General features: G+C 37.4%; 1 protein-coding gene across 2 annotated transcripts in view; it reads right to left on the bottom strand.

Annotated features, from left to right (window-relative positions):
- The window catches only part of EEIG2 (EEIG family member 2), an 84,174-nt gene that overhangs the window by 39,347 nt on the left and 29,999 nt on the right, over window positions 1-14,828 (bottom strand). For both annotated transcript variants that reach the window (XM_082688279.1, XM_082688280.1), the window contains exon 2: window positions 7,295-7,415. In XM_082688279.1, the coding sequence (XP_082544405.1) occupies window positions 7,295-7,415 (121 nt within the window). The remainder of the gene's footprint in view (window positions 1-7,294; window positions 7,416-14,828) is intronic.

Raw genomic sequence — 14,828 nt, 5'->3', positions numbered from 1 at the left:
CTAGCTAATTCTTTGCTTCCCTCTTCAGCTAAACTGCTCAAAAACTTCTCAATTTGCTGTATCCCAATCTCTATTCAATCTATTTCTAACAGGTTTTTGTCGTCATTTTCCTTTCTGCAATGGTTCTTAAGATTACCAATGTTGTCCATTTTTGTTAAAGCCCAAAGGCTCCATCTCCATCTTACTTAACCCCCCAAGAACATCTGACAAACTTGGCCACTCCACCTCCTTTCTTACATGATATTTTTTTTTCCTAACATTCCATTGTGCCACAATTACTTGGTTTTACTCCCATCTCACTGGCTGCTCCTTCTCACTTTCATTTGCTGGACCTACTTCTGTATTCAACCTCTGTAGAAAGAATGCTAGCTGTACTCCAACCATCCATTCCCCTGCTCTCTGAAGTAATAGAAAACTGTATTTTTACATGGGCATCTGGCACCCCAAAATAATGACAATAATTAAAAAATTTTTTTAATTTAAATTCAATTTAAGTAACATATAGTGTATTATTAGTTTCAGAGATAGAATTCAATGCTTCATCAGTTGCATACAACACCCAGTGCTCAGTACATGGGCATCTGGCACCCCAAAATAATGACAATAATTTAAAAATTTTTTTAATTTAAATTCAATTTAAGTAACATATAGTGTATTATTAGTTTCAAAGATAGAATTCAATGCTTCATCAGTTGCATACAACACCCAGTGCCCTTCTTAATACCCAAGCCCAGTTACCCCATCCCCCCACCTACCTCCCCTTCGGCAACCCTGTTTTTTCCCTATAGAGTCTCTTATGATTTGCCTCCTTGTTTTCATCTTATTTTATTTATCCTTTCCTTCCCCTATGTTCATCTGTTTTGTTTTTTAAATTCCACATACAAGTGACATCATGTGGTATTATGACAACATTTTCTACCTTCCTGTTGTGCTATGGCAGTGTGCTAAGAACTCACCAAAAGGATATAAGAAGTGATACATATGAATTCTTGCTCATCTCCTGCTAACTATAATTTATACTACCTCTGAGTGTTGGAATGATCCAGGATTTGGTTCAGGGCTTGTTATCGTCTATGTCTATACTTTCCCCCATTCAAGTCTGTAGTTACTGTTTTGTTTGTTTTGGGAGAGAGAGAATGAGAGGGAGAGAAAATACCAAACAGGCTCCATTCTCAGTGTGGAGCCTGATGTTGGGCTCTATCTTGCAACCCTGAGATCATGACCTGAGCCGAAACTGAGATGGACACTTAACTGACCAAGCCAACCAGGCATCCCAGATCTGTAGCTTTAAATAAAAACTGTATGCTGGTAACTTTCATGTCTCTGTCTCTAGTCTGACTTCTCCCCTGAGTGCCAAACTGGTACCTTTAAATGACTATTGGACATTCCTACTTGGTATCTCATTGACACTTCCAATGTAACATGGCCAAAATTAGGCCTGCTGATTTCTGCTTATCAGTCCCCCAAATTATTTCACTCTGAGCTCTTGTCATTTCAATAAATAGTACAATTATCTTCTTATATGCTCAGGCAAAGGTCTAAGATTTATCTTCAATTTTTTCCCCTCATTTGCCACATCCAATCCATTAGTGGGGGTCTTCCTCCAGAAATATATCCCAAATTATACAGTCTCTTTGGTTATAACTCCATGGCAATATAAGCATTATTCACCTGAACCATCCCCACCACCTATGTGGTCTATCTACAATGCATCCTCTACACAGCATCAAAACTGATTTTTGAAGATCATATCCCTCCTTAGTAAAATCCTCAAATGGATTCCAACTGTAATTAGAATAAAATCCAAACTCCTTACCATGTCCTATAGGGCCCTATATGATCTAGTGCCTCTATCCTCATCACCAAGAACTTTCCCTCTCCATCTTTTCCATCTTCCAACCCGATTGGTCTACCATCATTTAAACATGACAGATTTGGGGCGCCTGGGTGGCTCAGTCTGTTAAAGCCTTCAGCTCAGGTCATGATCCCAGGGTCCTGGAATCGAGCCCCGCGTTGGGCTCTCTGCTCCCAGGGAGCCTGCTTCTCCCTCTCTCTCTGCCTGCCTGTGATTTCTATCAAGTAAATAAATAAAATCTTAAAAAAAAAAAGGACAGATTTGTTGTTTAACCTAAGTGGGGTTTATAATACTTTTCAATCAGTGGCTTGACATTTTTCATCTTTTTAGAACATTCTCAGCCACAATCTCTTTCCACTCCCTCAAAGGCTCCAATTACATATATGTTAGACCTTTATACTATTTCTCATGCCTTACATTCTTTTTTGTATTTTCTACTCTCTTTCTGTGATTTTGTCTGGGTATTTCTTTTGTCTTATTTTCCAGTTTACCAAACCTCTCTTCAATTTTGGTAAGCCTGCTGTTAAAGCCATCTGTTGAGATTTATTTTTATCTATTTGCTTTATTTATTATTAAAAACAATTTTTTTAAAGTAATCTCTACACCCAACATGGGGCTCAAACTCACAACCCCAAGACTAAGAGTCCCATGCTCTACTAACCAAGCCAGCTATTAATAAATAATAAATTGTCTATTTATTTTAAATTTTAGTTATTTCTTCTTGGTTCTAAAATTCAGTTTTTTTTTATAGTTTCTAGTTCTCCAATAAAATTCCCCATATTGTTCACTCATTATAGTTACTGTAAAAGTTTGTCTCTGATCTTCCTAAAACCTGTATCTTCCATGAGTCTGTTTTCATTATCTAGTTTCCTTTTGATTTTTGGTCATGCCGTCATGTCTTTTGGATGTTTGGTAATTTTTGTGCATGATAATTTAAGCCTCTGAATAATGTTATTTTCCTTCAGAGAAGATACATACTTGCTTCTGGCAAGTTCTGAAAGGGGCAGATCACCTTCATATAAGCAGGGATTAAGCTGATAAGCTAAGTTTCAATCTTTGTAAGGGCTGACCTACATCCACTACACTCCTTCTAGGCTGAAACTCTTAGGGAGTCCCAGTGAAAAGTTTGGGGTATTTACAAAGGCCCTTCCTGCTGATGGGTACTGGACTCCAGTTTTTGTCCCTTTAGTCTTGTAAAATTGCTGGGATCTCAGCTAGCTTCTCCTCAGCCATTGCTTTCAGCTCAGCTTCTTAACCATTGCTTGCAACTTAGCAAATGCTTTGAGGGGGAAAAGCAACACCAAATGTCAGGCTCATCTCTTTATCCTTCCCTTGTCTATGATTCTAATCTTCTTAAGTCCTTTCTGCCTTGGCAGCTTCTGATGCCTTCAAGCAGCGTTTTTAATATTGTGTCTAACTTTTCTGGGCTGTTTTCAGAGGGATGACGGGTGGTCTTTAATAACCTGGTACATTAATTTCAGAAACATAAATCCCCAGGTTTATTATAATCTTGGGGCCTGTTATGGATTGCATTGTGCATTTCTCCTCCCACTCCACCCCCCCCCCCCCGCCAAGATATGTTGAAGTCCTAATCCTCAGTACCTTGGATGTGATCTTATTTGGATATACATAGGTAATCCAGTTAGAATATGGTCTTAATCCAACATGACTGGTGCCCTTATTTTTTTTTTTTTAAAAAGGAGATTTTGAACATAGTCACAGACACACACAGCGGGAAAACGGGGAAAACGATGTGAAGACACAAAAGGAGAAGGCATCCATGTAACTGGAGTGCAGCATCTAGAAGCCAAGGAGTGCCTCAACTACCAGAAGTTAGGAGAAAGGGATGGAACAGTTTCTGGAGCCTTTACAGCATGGCCCTGCTGACACCTTGATTTTCACTTTTGACCTCCAGAACTAGAAGACAATACCTCTGTGCTGTTTTAAGCTACCCAGTTTGGGGTACTTTGATAAAGCAGCTCTAGAAAACTAATACAGGGACTTTTTACTTTCAGGTATGGGATAGTTACTTTCATGTGCCAACTTGCTGGGCCATGAGGTGCCTAGATATATGCTTAAACACTATTTCTGGCTATGTCTGTAAGGGTGTTTCTGGATAAGATTAACATTTTAATCAGTCAAGGAAAGAGGAAAGCAGATTGCTTTCCTCAGTGTGGGTGGGCATCATCCAATCTGCTGAGGGTCTGAACAGAAGAAACAGGCTGAGGAAGGTTAAATTTGCTCTCTTTACCTGACTGTTTGAATTAGGACATCAGTTTTCTCCCACTTTAAGACTAGGACTTACACCATCAGCACTCCTAATTAAATTAACTCAGGCTTTGACTTGGAGTTACACCATTAGTTTCCTGGTTTTCAGCCCTTGGACTGAGACTGGAATTACACCATCAGCCATCTCCAGCTTGCAGATGGCAGATGGTGGGAGTTCTTGGCCTGTGTACACCAATTCCTTATAATAAATCTATATCTATATAGCTACCTCTCCACTCTATTGATTCTGTTTCTCTGGAGAACCTTGACTGTATTAGTTAATACAAGGTCCTACTCCTTTAAGAATGGTCCCTAGATCTTTACATGGGTGCCTCCTCTTCAAGTGTTACCTTTCAGAGAAGTCTCCCCTAATTTTCTAAAATGACTTCCTCTCCCTGAGTTATTCTCTATTATCTCATTGTATTTTACATACAACACTTAATGACCATCTGAAAACAATTTGATTTGGTTACATGCTTACTCTGTCTTTCCTATCACTCTTTTCCCCAGCTTCAACCAGACAACAGAGTCCTTGGGAGCAGAAACTCATTCCAGTTCACCACTGTCCTTTCAGTGCCTAGAATAGTATCTGGCACTTTTAGGAGCTCACATATTTGTTGACAGGTGATGGACTGCTTCCCCATGTCCTAGGCAACAGAGTGCCTTATCAAACTTTTTGATCTTTGTTAAATTTATAGGTAAAAAATGGTGCCTTATTTGTAGTTTTAACATACATGAGTGAGACTGAGTAATTTTTTTTGTAGGTTTGAAAGCTATTTATATTTTCCACTTTGTGAAATATATATTTCATCCTTGCCTATTTTTCTAAAGGGTTATTGATCTTTTCTTCTTATTTGAAGGAGCTCTTTCCCTCCCAAGGAAATTAGTCCTCTGACATGGTTTGCAGATGTTTTCCCTTAATTTATAGCTTTGCTTATAAAACTTTTTATAGTTTTTATAAAACTTTTATAGTTTTTATAAAACTTGCACATAAAACTTTCTGCTATATAAAACTTTTTCTTGCAATGCATAAAATGTTCATATAGATGAGTTTACTAATTTTTCTTTATGGGTTCTTACTTTTATTGTCATGTGGCCTTTTCTATTTTCTCATTGGTTGGAAGATAGCAACACTGGAGTAATTCCCTTGGATCTAAAGATGGGCACCATATGGTGAAGATGGCAGAGCTGCTCTACCACCCCAGGATCCCTTGGCTATTACCCAAGAAAGACATAAACTTCTGTCCTGTTTACATCATTGTATATTTGGGTATCTACTTCAGCAGCTTATTGTATGTGCCCTAACAAATACACCAAACCATCACAATCTGAGGAACTGGTTTGTTTCACCTACCTTAAATTACAAAATAATTAGCTGTTTGTTTTTTGTAATAGACTGAGGGTCTTTAATTAGCAGTTACACTTTAAACTGGTCATATGCTTTCTTTTTATTAAAATTCAAAAGACTGGTCATCTTTCAAAAATTATGAGAACTCCAATTAGTAAAGTTTTCAATATGAGTTGCAGCAGCAATTAACGCAGAAAGAGAAGGTAGGATGCTTTATTTCTATCTCAGTTAATCCTCATAACTTTTAGAGAAAGCAATTATTATACTCTTAGGTTAAATGAAGAAACTGATTTTGAGGAAGTCAGAGAACTGCCTAAGGACTCCAAGTTAATAAGCAGCATATCTGGACTCAAACCTAGGTCATTATGATGACATACATACTTTCACTGCATTATCCTTCCTTTAGGGAATCCTTGATGCAATTATTATTATTTTTTTAAAAGATTTTAAACATTTATTTATTTGTCAGAGAGGGAGAGAGAGCACAAGCAGGGGCAGTGGCAGTTAGAGGGAGAAGTAGGCTCCCCACTGAGCAAGGAGCCCCATATGAGACTCGATTCCAGGACCATGACCTGAGCTGAAGGCCGACACTTAACTGACTGAGCCACCCAGGGGTCCCCTTGATGCAGTTATTGCTGCTCCAATTTAGACTGCTTTACAGATCTATTTTCATTAAAGTCTTGAAACCTATAAAATGTATATACGTATTTACATCTTAACTGAGTAGATTAAGCAATATAACAAAATATAGCTACACACAACACAGTGCTATCAATTCACTCAAAAAGTAGAGAAAGTAAATTAAAAATACAACTTTTTATCTGATAAAGAAGGACGTAAGACTGGAAAGGAAAAGAACAAGGCAAGGGACTCCTGCTTTTCATTCTAAGTTCTTCCCTTTATTTTTGAACATGTATATGTATTATATTGGTAATTTAAAAAATGTATATAAAATGTAGTGACACCTGGGTGGTTTAGTCAGTTAAGTGTCTGCCTTTGCCTCAGGTCATGGTCCTGGGGTCCTGGGATTGAGCCCCACATCATTGGGCTCCCTGCTCAGTGGGGAGTCTTCTTCTCCCTCTCCCTCTGCCTCCTGCCTTCGCTGCTTGTGTTATCTCTCTTAAATAAATAAATAAAATCTTCTAAGGTTAGAAAGGTTACATTTTAAAGCCAATAGTTTCATTCACCTGTAGTGGTTACAAATGGATTCCCTCTTTTTCACCCCCAGAAAAGTAGGATCACATATTTCTATATATATTAAGTTGATCCACCTGAGATTACCATCTTTGTAGGTTACTAGGAACATGCCTCAACCTAAAGTGGAAAGGAAATGATATAAAAAACAAAACAGGGCCTTGGAATTAGAAAGATTTTTGTTTGAGTCCCATTTTGCCATTTCCTAGCTATGTGAACTTGGGCAAATGATGACCTTTCTGAACTTGAGTTTTCCCGAAATTACAAAAATAACACCTATTTTCATGGTTGTTTTTAGACATAATATACGTAAAGTTCCTCAAATAATGCCTAACAATGAGAAATTTAATGAATGGCAGGATAAAGATAGATAGAAACCCCCCAAATAATACAAACAGATCAATACTTCACTGTGTATTCATAGTGAGATAAGTTTCTTGAGTAATACTTTATGACTTCAGGTTTTCTTAAATCCTATTTGTCACAGTAATTTATATTATTGCTGCAAGTGTGAAGTGGAATTACATGTAACAGTTTTAATGATGAAATAGAGCTAAATAAAGTGAGTCAGTGACTATGGAACTAATTATGGTTTCTGAAAGGGGAGACGTAATTGGCTATTTTTATACCTTCCTCACAGATACTCTGTAGATACAAGGATCCAGGATGCCAGTCGCGGCACTTGCACTCATTTTGCACATAAACGAGAACTTCTTCCTCCAGTGAACACAGTTTGCTTGTACCACTTCCCTGAATGGGGAGAGGGGACAGAAACAATTAATTACTATTCAAGACGGGTTAAAAAAAAGCACACACACTCTTTCACTCAGGTCTACAATGCAAAAGTGACAGACTAAAAGCTAGTATTTGGAAACATGAAGAAAACAAACTTCTAACAATATGATATGAAAATCTCTAGAAGGTTTTCATTATCCACAGAAGCTTAAATTTTTTAAAAAAGTGAAATTACTTATCAATTTACATCAATATAAATTGAAGCTTCACTACTCATTCATTTAGCACATAATACATATGTATTTCTGGTGTGCTGACTATGTGCTAGGTGTGTGAGATACGAAGATGAGAACAATAGTGTTCCTAACCTTATAGGACTTGTAGTTTACAGTTAGTATCAGAGACAGAAATGTAAACAAATACTTATTCTGAAATGAACTACTGCTATAGTTTTAATCCTGTTCCAGGCATAACAGCTACAGCAGCTACCACTTGCTGTCTGCTTACCCCATGGTATTTAATCTCATAGCAACCCTAGGAGGTAGCTGGCATCCACTTTCTAGATAAGAAAGATGAAGCCCAAGGAGAAAAGATAACTCAAGGTCATTTAGGCAGTAAGTCCCAGCACTAGCATTAAACCAGGACCGTTTAACTCAAAAGCTTACTTGTCCACAAAGAAAAGTTTGTATTTTCCCCACAAACTCTGCTCTTTCAAGTTTCTAGGCTTTTGTACCTGTTTTGTGTAAGTGTAGAGGGCTTGGCCGTCAAACGGAAGGACAATGATTCCTCCAACACAGTTAGAAAAGAAAGGCAAAGGGTGAAAATAGAGAAAAAAACTGGAGAAACCAAAAGGTAAAGGCAAGAGATCCCAGGTTGAATAATTTTTTTATTTTCTTAGGAAAGGAAAAGGTGACATTATTTCTATTGAATGACAGGAGACGATGAGTGAGTTGAAAATTTAGATAAAGGCTGAGGACAGTTAGGAATAACTGATGTGGTGAATGTGATAGGCAACTGGTAGCTGCCTCAGTGAATAAAATGAATTTGTACTGGGACCAATCAGTCCGGTTTTATGGATTTGTCTATCAACATACAGAAATCCAAGAATAGGAATTACAAAGTGAAAAGTCATTTAAAAACCATAATCAAGTATGTTTTTATATGTGGTATGCACATGCATGTTTACTTATACACATATAAATAGACACAAAGAGGAGAGGAGGGCATGTATTTTATTCTAGGTTTCAATGTGGTAACTTCAGACATTTTTTTTTCATTAGAAACCTTTAGTGATTGGGCCATCTAGGTGGCGCAGTTAATTAAGCGTCTGACTCTTGGTTTCAACTTGGGTCATGATCTCAAGGTCATGAGATGGAGCCCTGAATTGGGCTCCATGCTTGGCAGGGAGTCTGCTTCTCTCCCTTTCCCTCTTTGCACCCCCCCCCCAACTTGTGTACATTCTCTGTCTCTCTCTAAAATAAATAAAAATCTTTAAAACAAACAGGAAAGGCATATTTACAGAAATACTGATCTAGTTTGGCTAGAGAGTAGAGGAAGGCAACATTAAGTCTGGTGGGCTTGGGAAGAGATCAAAAACTTAGCACAGCATCATAAATGAGAGCAGGTAACTGAAATTATAGCTTGGAACAGAGATGAAGAAGATGTTTTCATAAAAAATGTGACATTAAGGGGTGCCTGGGTGGCTCGGTGGGTTAAGGCCTCTGCCTTCGGCTCAGATCATGATCCCAGGGTCCTGGGATCGAGCCCCGCGTTGGGCTCTCTAATCAGCAGGGAGCCTGCTTCCCGTCCTCTCTCTCTGCCTGCCTCTCTGTCTACTTATAATTGCTGTCTGTCAAATAAATAAATAAAATCTTAAAAAAAAAAAGTGACATTAAATCTTAAAGGAATAAAAATACACTTCCATAACCCTCTGTTCCCATAATGAAAGCATATCAAAGTATAAATATCTCCAGTAAAGGTAAATATTTAAACAAATATAGAATAATGTAATATTGTAATAATGGTGTGTAAATTGCTATTAGGCAGTAAAAAGGTCCTTCTTAAACTCTTCCAAAAGATAGAAGAAAGTACTTTGAAATTTATTTTATGAGGCCAGCATAACTCTGATACCAAAGCCAAAAATACCACAAGAAAAGAAAATTAAAGGCTAATATCCCTGATGAACACAGATGAAAAACTTTTAATAAAATACTGGTAAACTGAATTTCATAACACATTACAAGAATCATCCTATGCAAATCAGTGTGATAAACCACAGTAAAAGAAAGATGAAAACCACATGATCAGGGGTGTGGGAGGTTGGGGGGAGAGGTGGGTATTGGAGAGGGCACGGATTGCATGGAGCACTGGGTATGGTGCAAAAGCAAGGAGTACTGTTATGCTGAAAAATTTTTTTTTAAAAAGGTATAAAACAATAAATTTTAATTTTATTATAAATATTTATTTATTAAATATAATTATTGTTTATAGTAATATACACATTTATATTTATAAATATAAAAACAATAAATATTTAAATATTTAATTATTTTATTAAAGACAATACATTTATTTATTTATTTATTTAAGAGAAAGAATGCAAGAGAGTGAGAGTGCACACATGACTAGGGGGAGGGGCAGAGGGAGAGAGGGCAAATCCCAAGCAGGCTCCCCACTGAGTCAGAGCCCAACAAGGGGCTTAATCCCAGGACCCTAAGATCATGACCTGAGCTGAAATCAAGAGCTGGATGCCCAACTGACTGAGCCAACCAGGTGCCCCATCAAGTTGTACACCTTAAGCATATATAATTAATTTGTTAATTAGACTTCAATAAAGCTAAAAAATAAAATGTTATGGATGAAATATTTTGTGCACATTTTTATATATAATGTACATATTTTTCATGACCTGTATAGCCCCACCCAACGAAGCCACAAATAAGCTCAGATCTACTTGCTAGGAATTAAGACACTATCCAGACACATGAATACTGTCTTCCAAGGAGTAGACTGACATATATGCTAAGACTTGGGAGCAGGTTCTTATGTGAAAGTAAGAAAGTAATGAGCCAAGAGATCAGGTTGGGGTGAACTAAGGCAATGAAAAGTGTACATGATCATTAATTAACTCATGATATCACACAACAAAGAATCCTTACTGAAGGACAAACTCAGAAATGGTGAAGGCAAAAATAACAGCCAAGCAAAACACTCTGGACAATACACTGCCAACCACAGTAAACAGTAGATAAATAGTTGTTGACTGAATAAATAAATATCATGCATCAGTCACAAATAAACAGTCCCAACTACTGACTCCTGCCTATGTTATTTCACAATGATTCCTAAATCAACCCCTTTTCTGTGTCTAGCACTGCTACCCTCATTCAGTCCTTCAATTCAGTCCTCTTCCTTGAAATATGGCAACAGCCTCCTAAATGGTCCTCACTCAAATCAACCTTTTTCATTGCTACCAGAGAGCTCCTTCGAAGAAACAAATTTCACGTCATTCCTCTGTTTAAAATCCTTCTTCACTGAAGGGGGTTTCTGAGTGGCTCAGTCAGTTAAGTGTCTGACTCTTGGTTTCAGTTCAGGTCCTGATCTCAGGATTGTGGGACTGAGCCCTGCGTCCAACTCTGTGTTCAGTGCATAGTCTGCCTGAGAGCCTCTCTCCCTCTGGCTCTCCCCCTCACTCACTCTCTACAGTAAGTAAAAAAATTTAAAAAAAAAAATAATAAAATCATTCACCACTTCCCCATATCTTGGAAGATTCGCTCCAACCTACTTAACATTGCTATGATTAGGTTAGTCTCTTGACCCTGTCTGTCTCATACTGCTTCTCATTCCCCATGTACTTCACACTATTTCTCATATTTATGCCCATTTGTATGTTCACGAGGTTTTCTTTCCTCTGTATGCCATCTACTCTCCCTTTCAACTTTCTACCTTCACCCATTTAATTCTTACTTAAGAATTAAATGACCTGCTGTAAGAATCATTCCCCAACTCAGGTTCAGTTGAAAGCCTCGTGTCATGTCTGCCTTGGTTCCCGTGAATGCCTCAATGTCTGCCATTCTGTATCCTTGGGTACTGCCACCCAGGGGAGGGGTTGCCAAGAACTGGCCAAATTGGCTTCCTCCCTCATTCCATTCAGGCCTCATCTCCCAGGATGCAGTCCTACTTTCCTATTTTCTCTGCCTTGTCTCTGGCAGATGCTTCTATGATTACATATACTTCAAATGAACCAATATTTGAAACAACTTTTAAAGAATTACAAGCTTAAAAATAGCTGTCCTTTCTTAAAAGGAATTCAAGTAGAAAAAGATGATAATTTAGGGAATCTTTTTGATTTTATGTCATGAGAGTAATAGCCCTGGAATATTAAACAATTTCTCTAAAAAAGAAAAAGTTTTGCATGCCCAAGGCAATTACTCAGATTTTTTTGTGATAATATTTAATGTGTACACATGCACGCAAATATACATGCACATACACACAGCTGCCAGAAAGCTGTCCAAACTACAAAAACAAACAAAAAAAGTGGCAAAGCTAGTTCGTGACAGTTTGTTATACTGATGGGTTACCATGGAAACAAACTCAGACTACTTGGCAACTGAGACAAAAGTCACATTTAGTAATGTTTTCCGTTATATGAGTCATTAATTTCCTATGAGTTTTATATGGTTGCTTAACCACTTTCAAGAAACAAAGCAAAAGAATAGGATTTGTGTTGATACTGTGGAAAGTCAAGTATTTCTAAGATAAACGATAAAGTTGCTGATTGTAAAATACATAAGCAAAGGACTTAAAAGAAGATAAATGTTGCTATGACCAATGTTTATCCTCCAAGATTAAAAAAAAGTCTAAAAAGTCTTTAAAAATTAATATAAAGTGAAAATTATGGATCCATTTTTTTATAACTTAGTTACTACAACAGCAAACTGCATTTTTAATATTCTAAGAATAACTTGCATATGTATACTCTACACATATATTTAAAATTATGCCATGCCTTGGTAATTTCAAGTATTTTAAACTTTTTAGAAACAGGGATTCAAAACTGCTGTAAGGAATGCAAGCTGTTTTGCCAGACAATATTATTGCATGAAGGTTAGGGCTTATATCCAGAGCCAGTCTGCTTGGGTTCAAATCCTGCCTCTGCTACTTGTCAGCTGTCATACTGGGCACATTCCCTAACCTCTCTGCACTTCTGTCCCCTCCTCCACGAAATGGGTGGTAATAGCACCTACACCTCAAGGCAGTTTTTGGAAACTAAGTAAATTATTACACACAGTGTTTGGAACAGTGTCTGGCTTACAGTGGATCTCAATAATAAATGTTAGAAGTTGCTATTATTAAGAATATAAGTAGTTCTAAGTCTACCTACATTTGTCCACCAGAAAGAAATAATGATTAAATTTATAAGTAGGGAATTTTCTTCAACAATCAAAAGAGGTTTCCATTTTCTAAGTGATATAGATTCATAAGAAAATGAACCTTTGGGAACTGAAGCAAAAATAATATACATTTTAAGACTCCAATGATAAAATAGATCTGTAAAACTGTGACTTTTAGTTACAACACTAAGCATTCACGAATCTCTTGCACTCTAGAGGAATTTTTGACTTGTGTAACTGGGTGGACAGTACTAACATTCAGCGGAAAAAACTGAACACAGGGGATTTTCATTCATTCATTCATTCATTCTGCTGGTAGTGTTTGTGAAGGAAATGATCCAGAGTTTGGACATTTTGAGGTTGAGGAGCCTGAGAGTCCCTCATCAGAAATGTCCAGTAGGTAGACAGATATATAGACCTAGAATTCAAAAAGAGCACACAGCTGAAAGTACAAATGTTAAGTCCTTGGCATGTTAATGGTTATTGAGATCATGGGTATGGATAAGGCCATTCAGGGAGAGTGGGTAGAGTAGGAAGGTAAGAGGGCAGAGTTTAGAACTCTAGGGAACACTGATATGTAAGGTATAGGAGGAGAAAGGGGCAGGCAAAGGAGACCAAAGGGTAAAGGGAGAAGCAAAGGAGATCCTGCTGTCACTGAAACCAAGGAAAGGATTTTTAAGAAGGCGTTGCCCAAGAATATCAATTGTTTCAAAGAGGGCAGGTAAGTTAATGATGAAAAATCAGCAAAAATGAAGTCACAGAAAACATGGAGAATACCAGCAAGTGTAGTTTCAATGCAAAGGTGAGGGTGGAAGGCAGATCACTATAGGAGGTAGAGATAGTAGTAGTATAGTGGAGAAAACGAGGTGGCAGTCAGATAGGGACATGGGGTAGAAAGAAGATTTCAACTAACATGCAGGAGACTTAAGCATGTTTTAGCACTGATAGGAAACAACCACTAAAAAGAAAAAGTCAAAGATTTGAGGGGGTATCAATAATGGCACCAGGGCAGACCCATCTCTGAGAATGTCAAAAGGGATGTGAACTGAACAACAGTTGGGGCTCAATAGAAGAAGGGGATCCTCTTTCATCATGAGGAAGGGAAGAGAAAACATGCTCTAATGCAGGCAAGTTTGTCCACAGATCACTATTCATTGCCCAGAATTTTTCCTTTTCCTTTTTTTCTTTTTTTTAAGATTTTATTTGAGAGAGAGCAGGAACTAGGTGGGCAGGAGGAGCAGAAGGTGAGGGAAAGAGAGACTCTCAAGCAGATCCCTGCTGAGCATGGAGCCTGATGTGGGGTTTGATCCCATAACCCTGAGATGATGACCCGAGTCAAAACCAGCAGTCAGATGCTCAACTGACTGAGCCATCCAGGCTCCCCAACCTAGAACTGTCCTGGGTTCATTTAGAGACATTTCATTTAGAGACACACACTACTACTTGGCATACAGTAGGTCTCCAAATAAATGTTTGAATACCTAAATGTTCATAATCTGAATATATTTAAAAAAAAATTGGTAGTCACATGCAAGAAAGATTGTGATTCAGTGATTTAGCAGATGTCCTAACAGGAAAAGCCATATTTTTAAAAGTATACAAAATTATGCCAATATTTATAGTATGATAACTGAGTAGTTATTTTTATGAGTAAAATATGAATTTATGTTTGCCAAAAGGGACATGTATTTAAGTTCCCATATATATATAGTCATAAATTATTTTTTCTATATACTTTTTGGTCACATTTATAAGCATTTAATAGAAACCATTAGAATAATATAAAAAAGGAAGACTAGCACCCAGTTCAACTGTCAGTTAACACAGTTTTTCTGTTTATAACTTCTCAGCTTAACAGCCAGTGAAAGAAAAGCAGGATGATATACAGAAAGAGCAAAGGATAGAAAATCAAGATGTTTTCTATTATGAACTAGATAAGTGAGTTGTAACTAGTCATTTAACCTAACAGTTCAACATCTTCATTTAGAAACAAGTGTTAAAGTAGATGCTAAAATTTCATGATCCTCATGTA

This window comes from Mustela nivalis, assembly GCF_964662115.1.
Source record: "Mustela nivalis genome assembly, chromosome: 10".
Taxonomy (NCBI): Eukaryota; Metazoa; Chordata; class Mammalia; order Carnivora; family Mustelidae; genus Mustela; species Mustela nivalis.
Note: the sequence above shows the minus strand (reverse complement) of the source record. Positions and strands in the feature narration are given on the sequence as shown.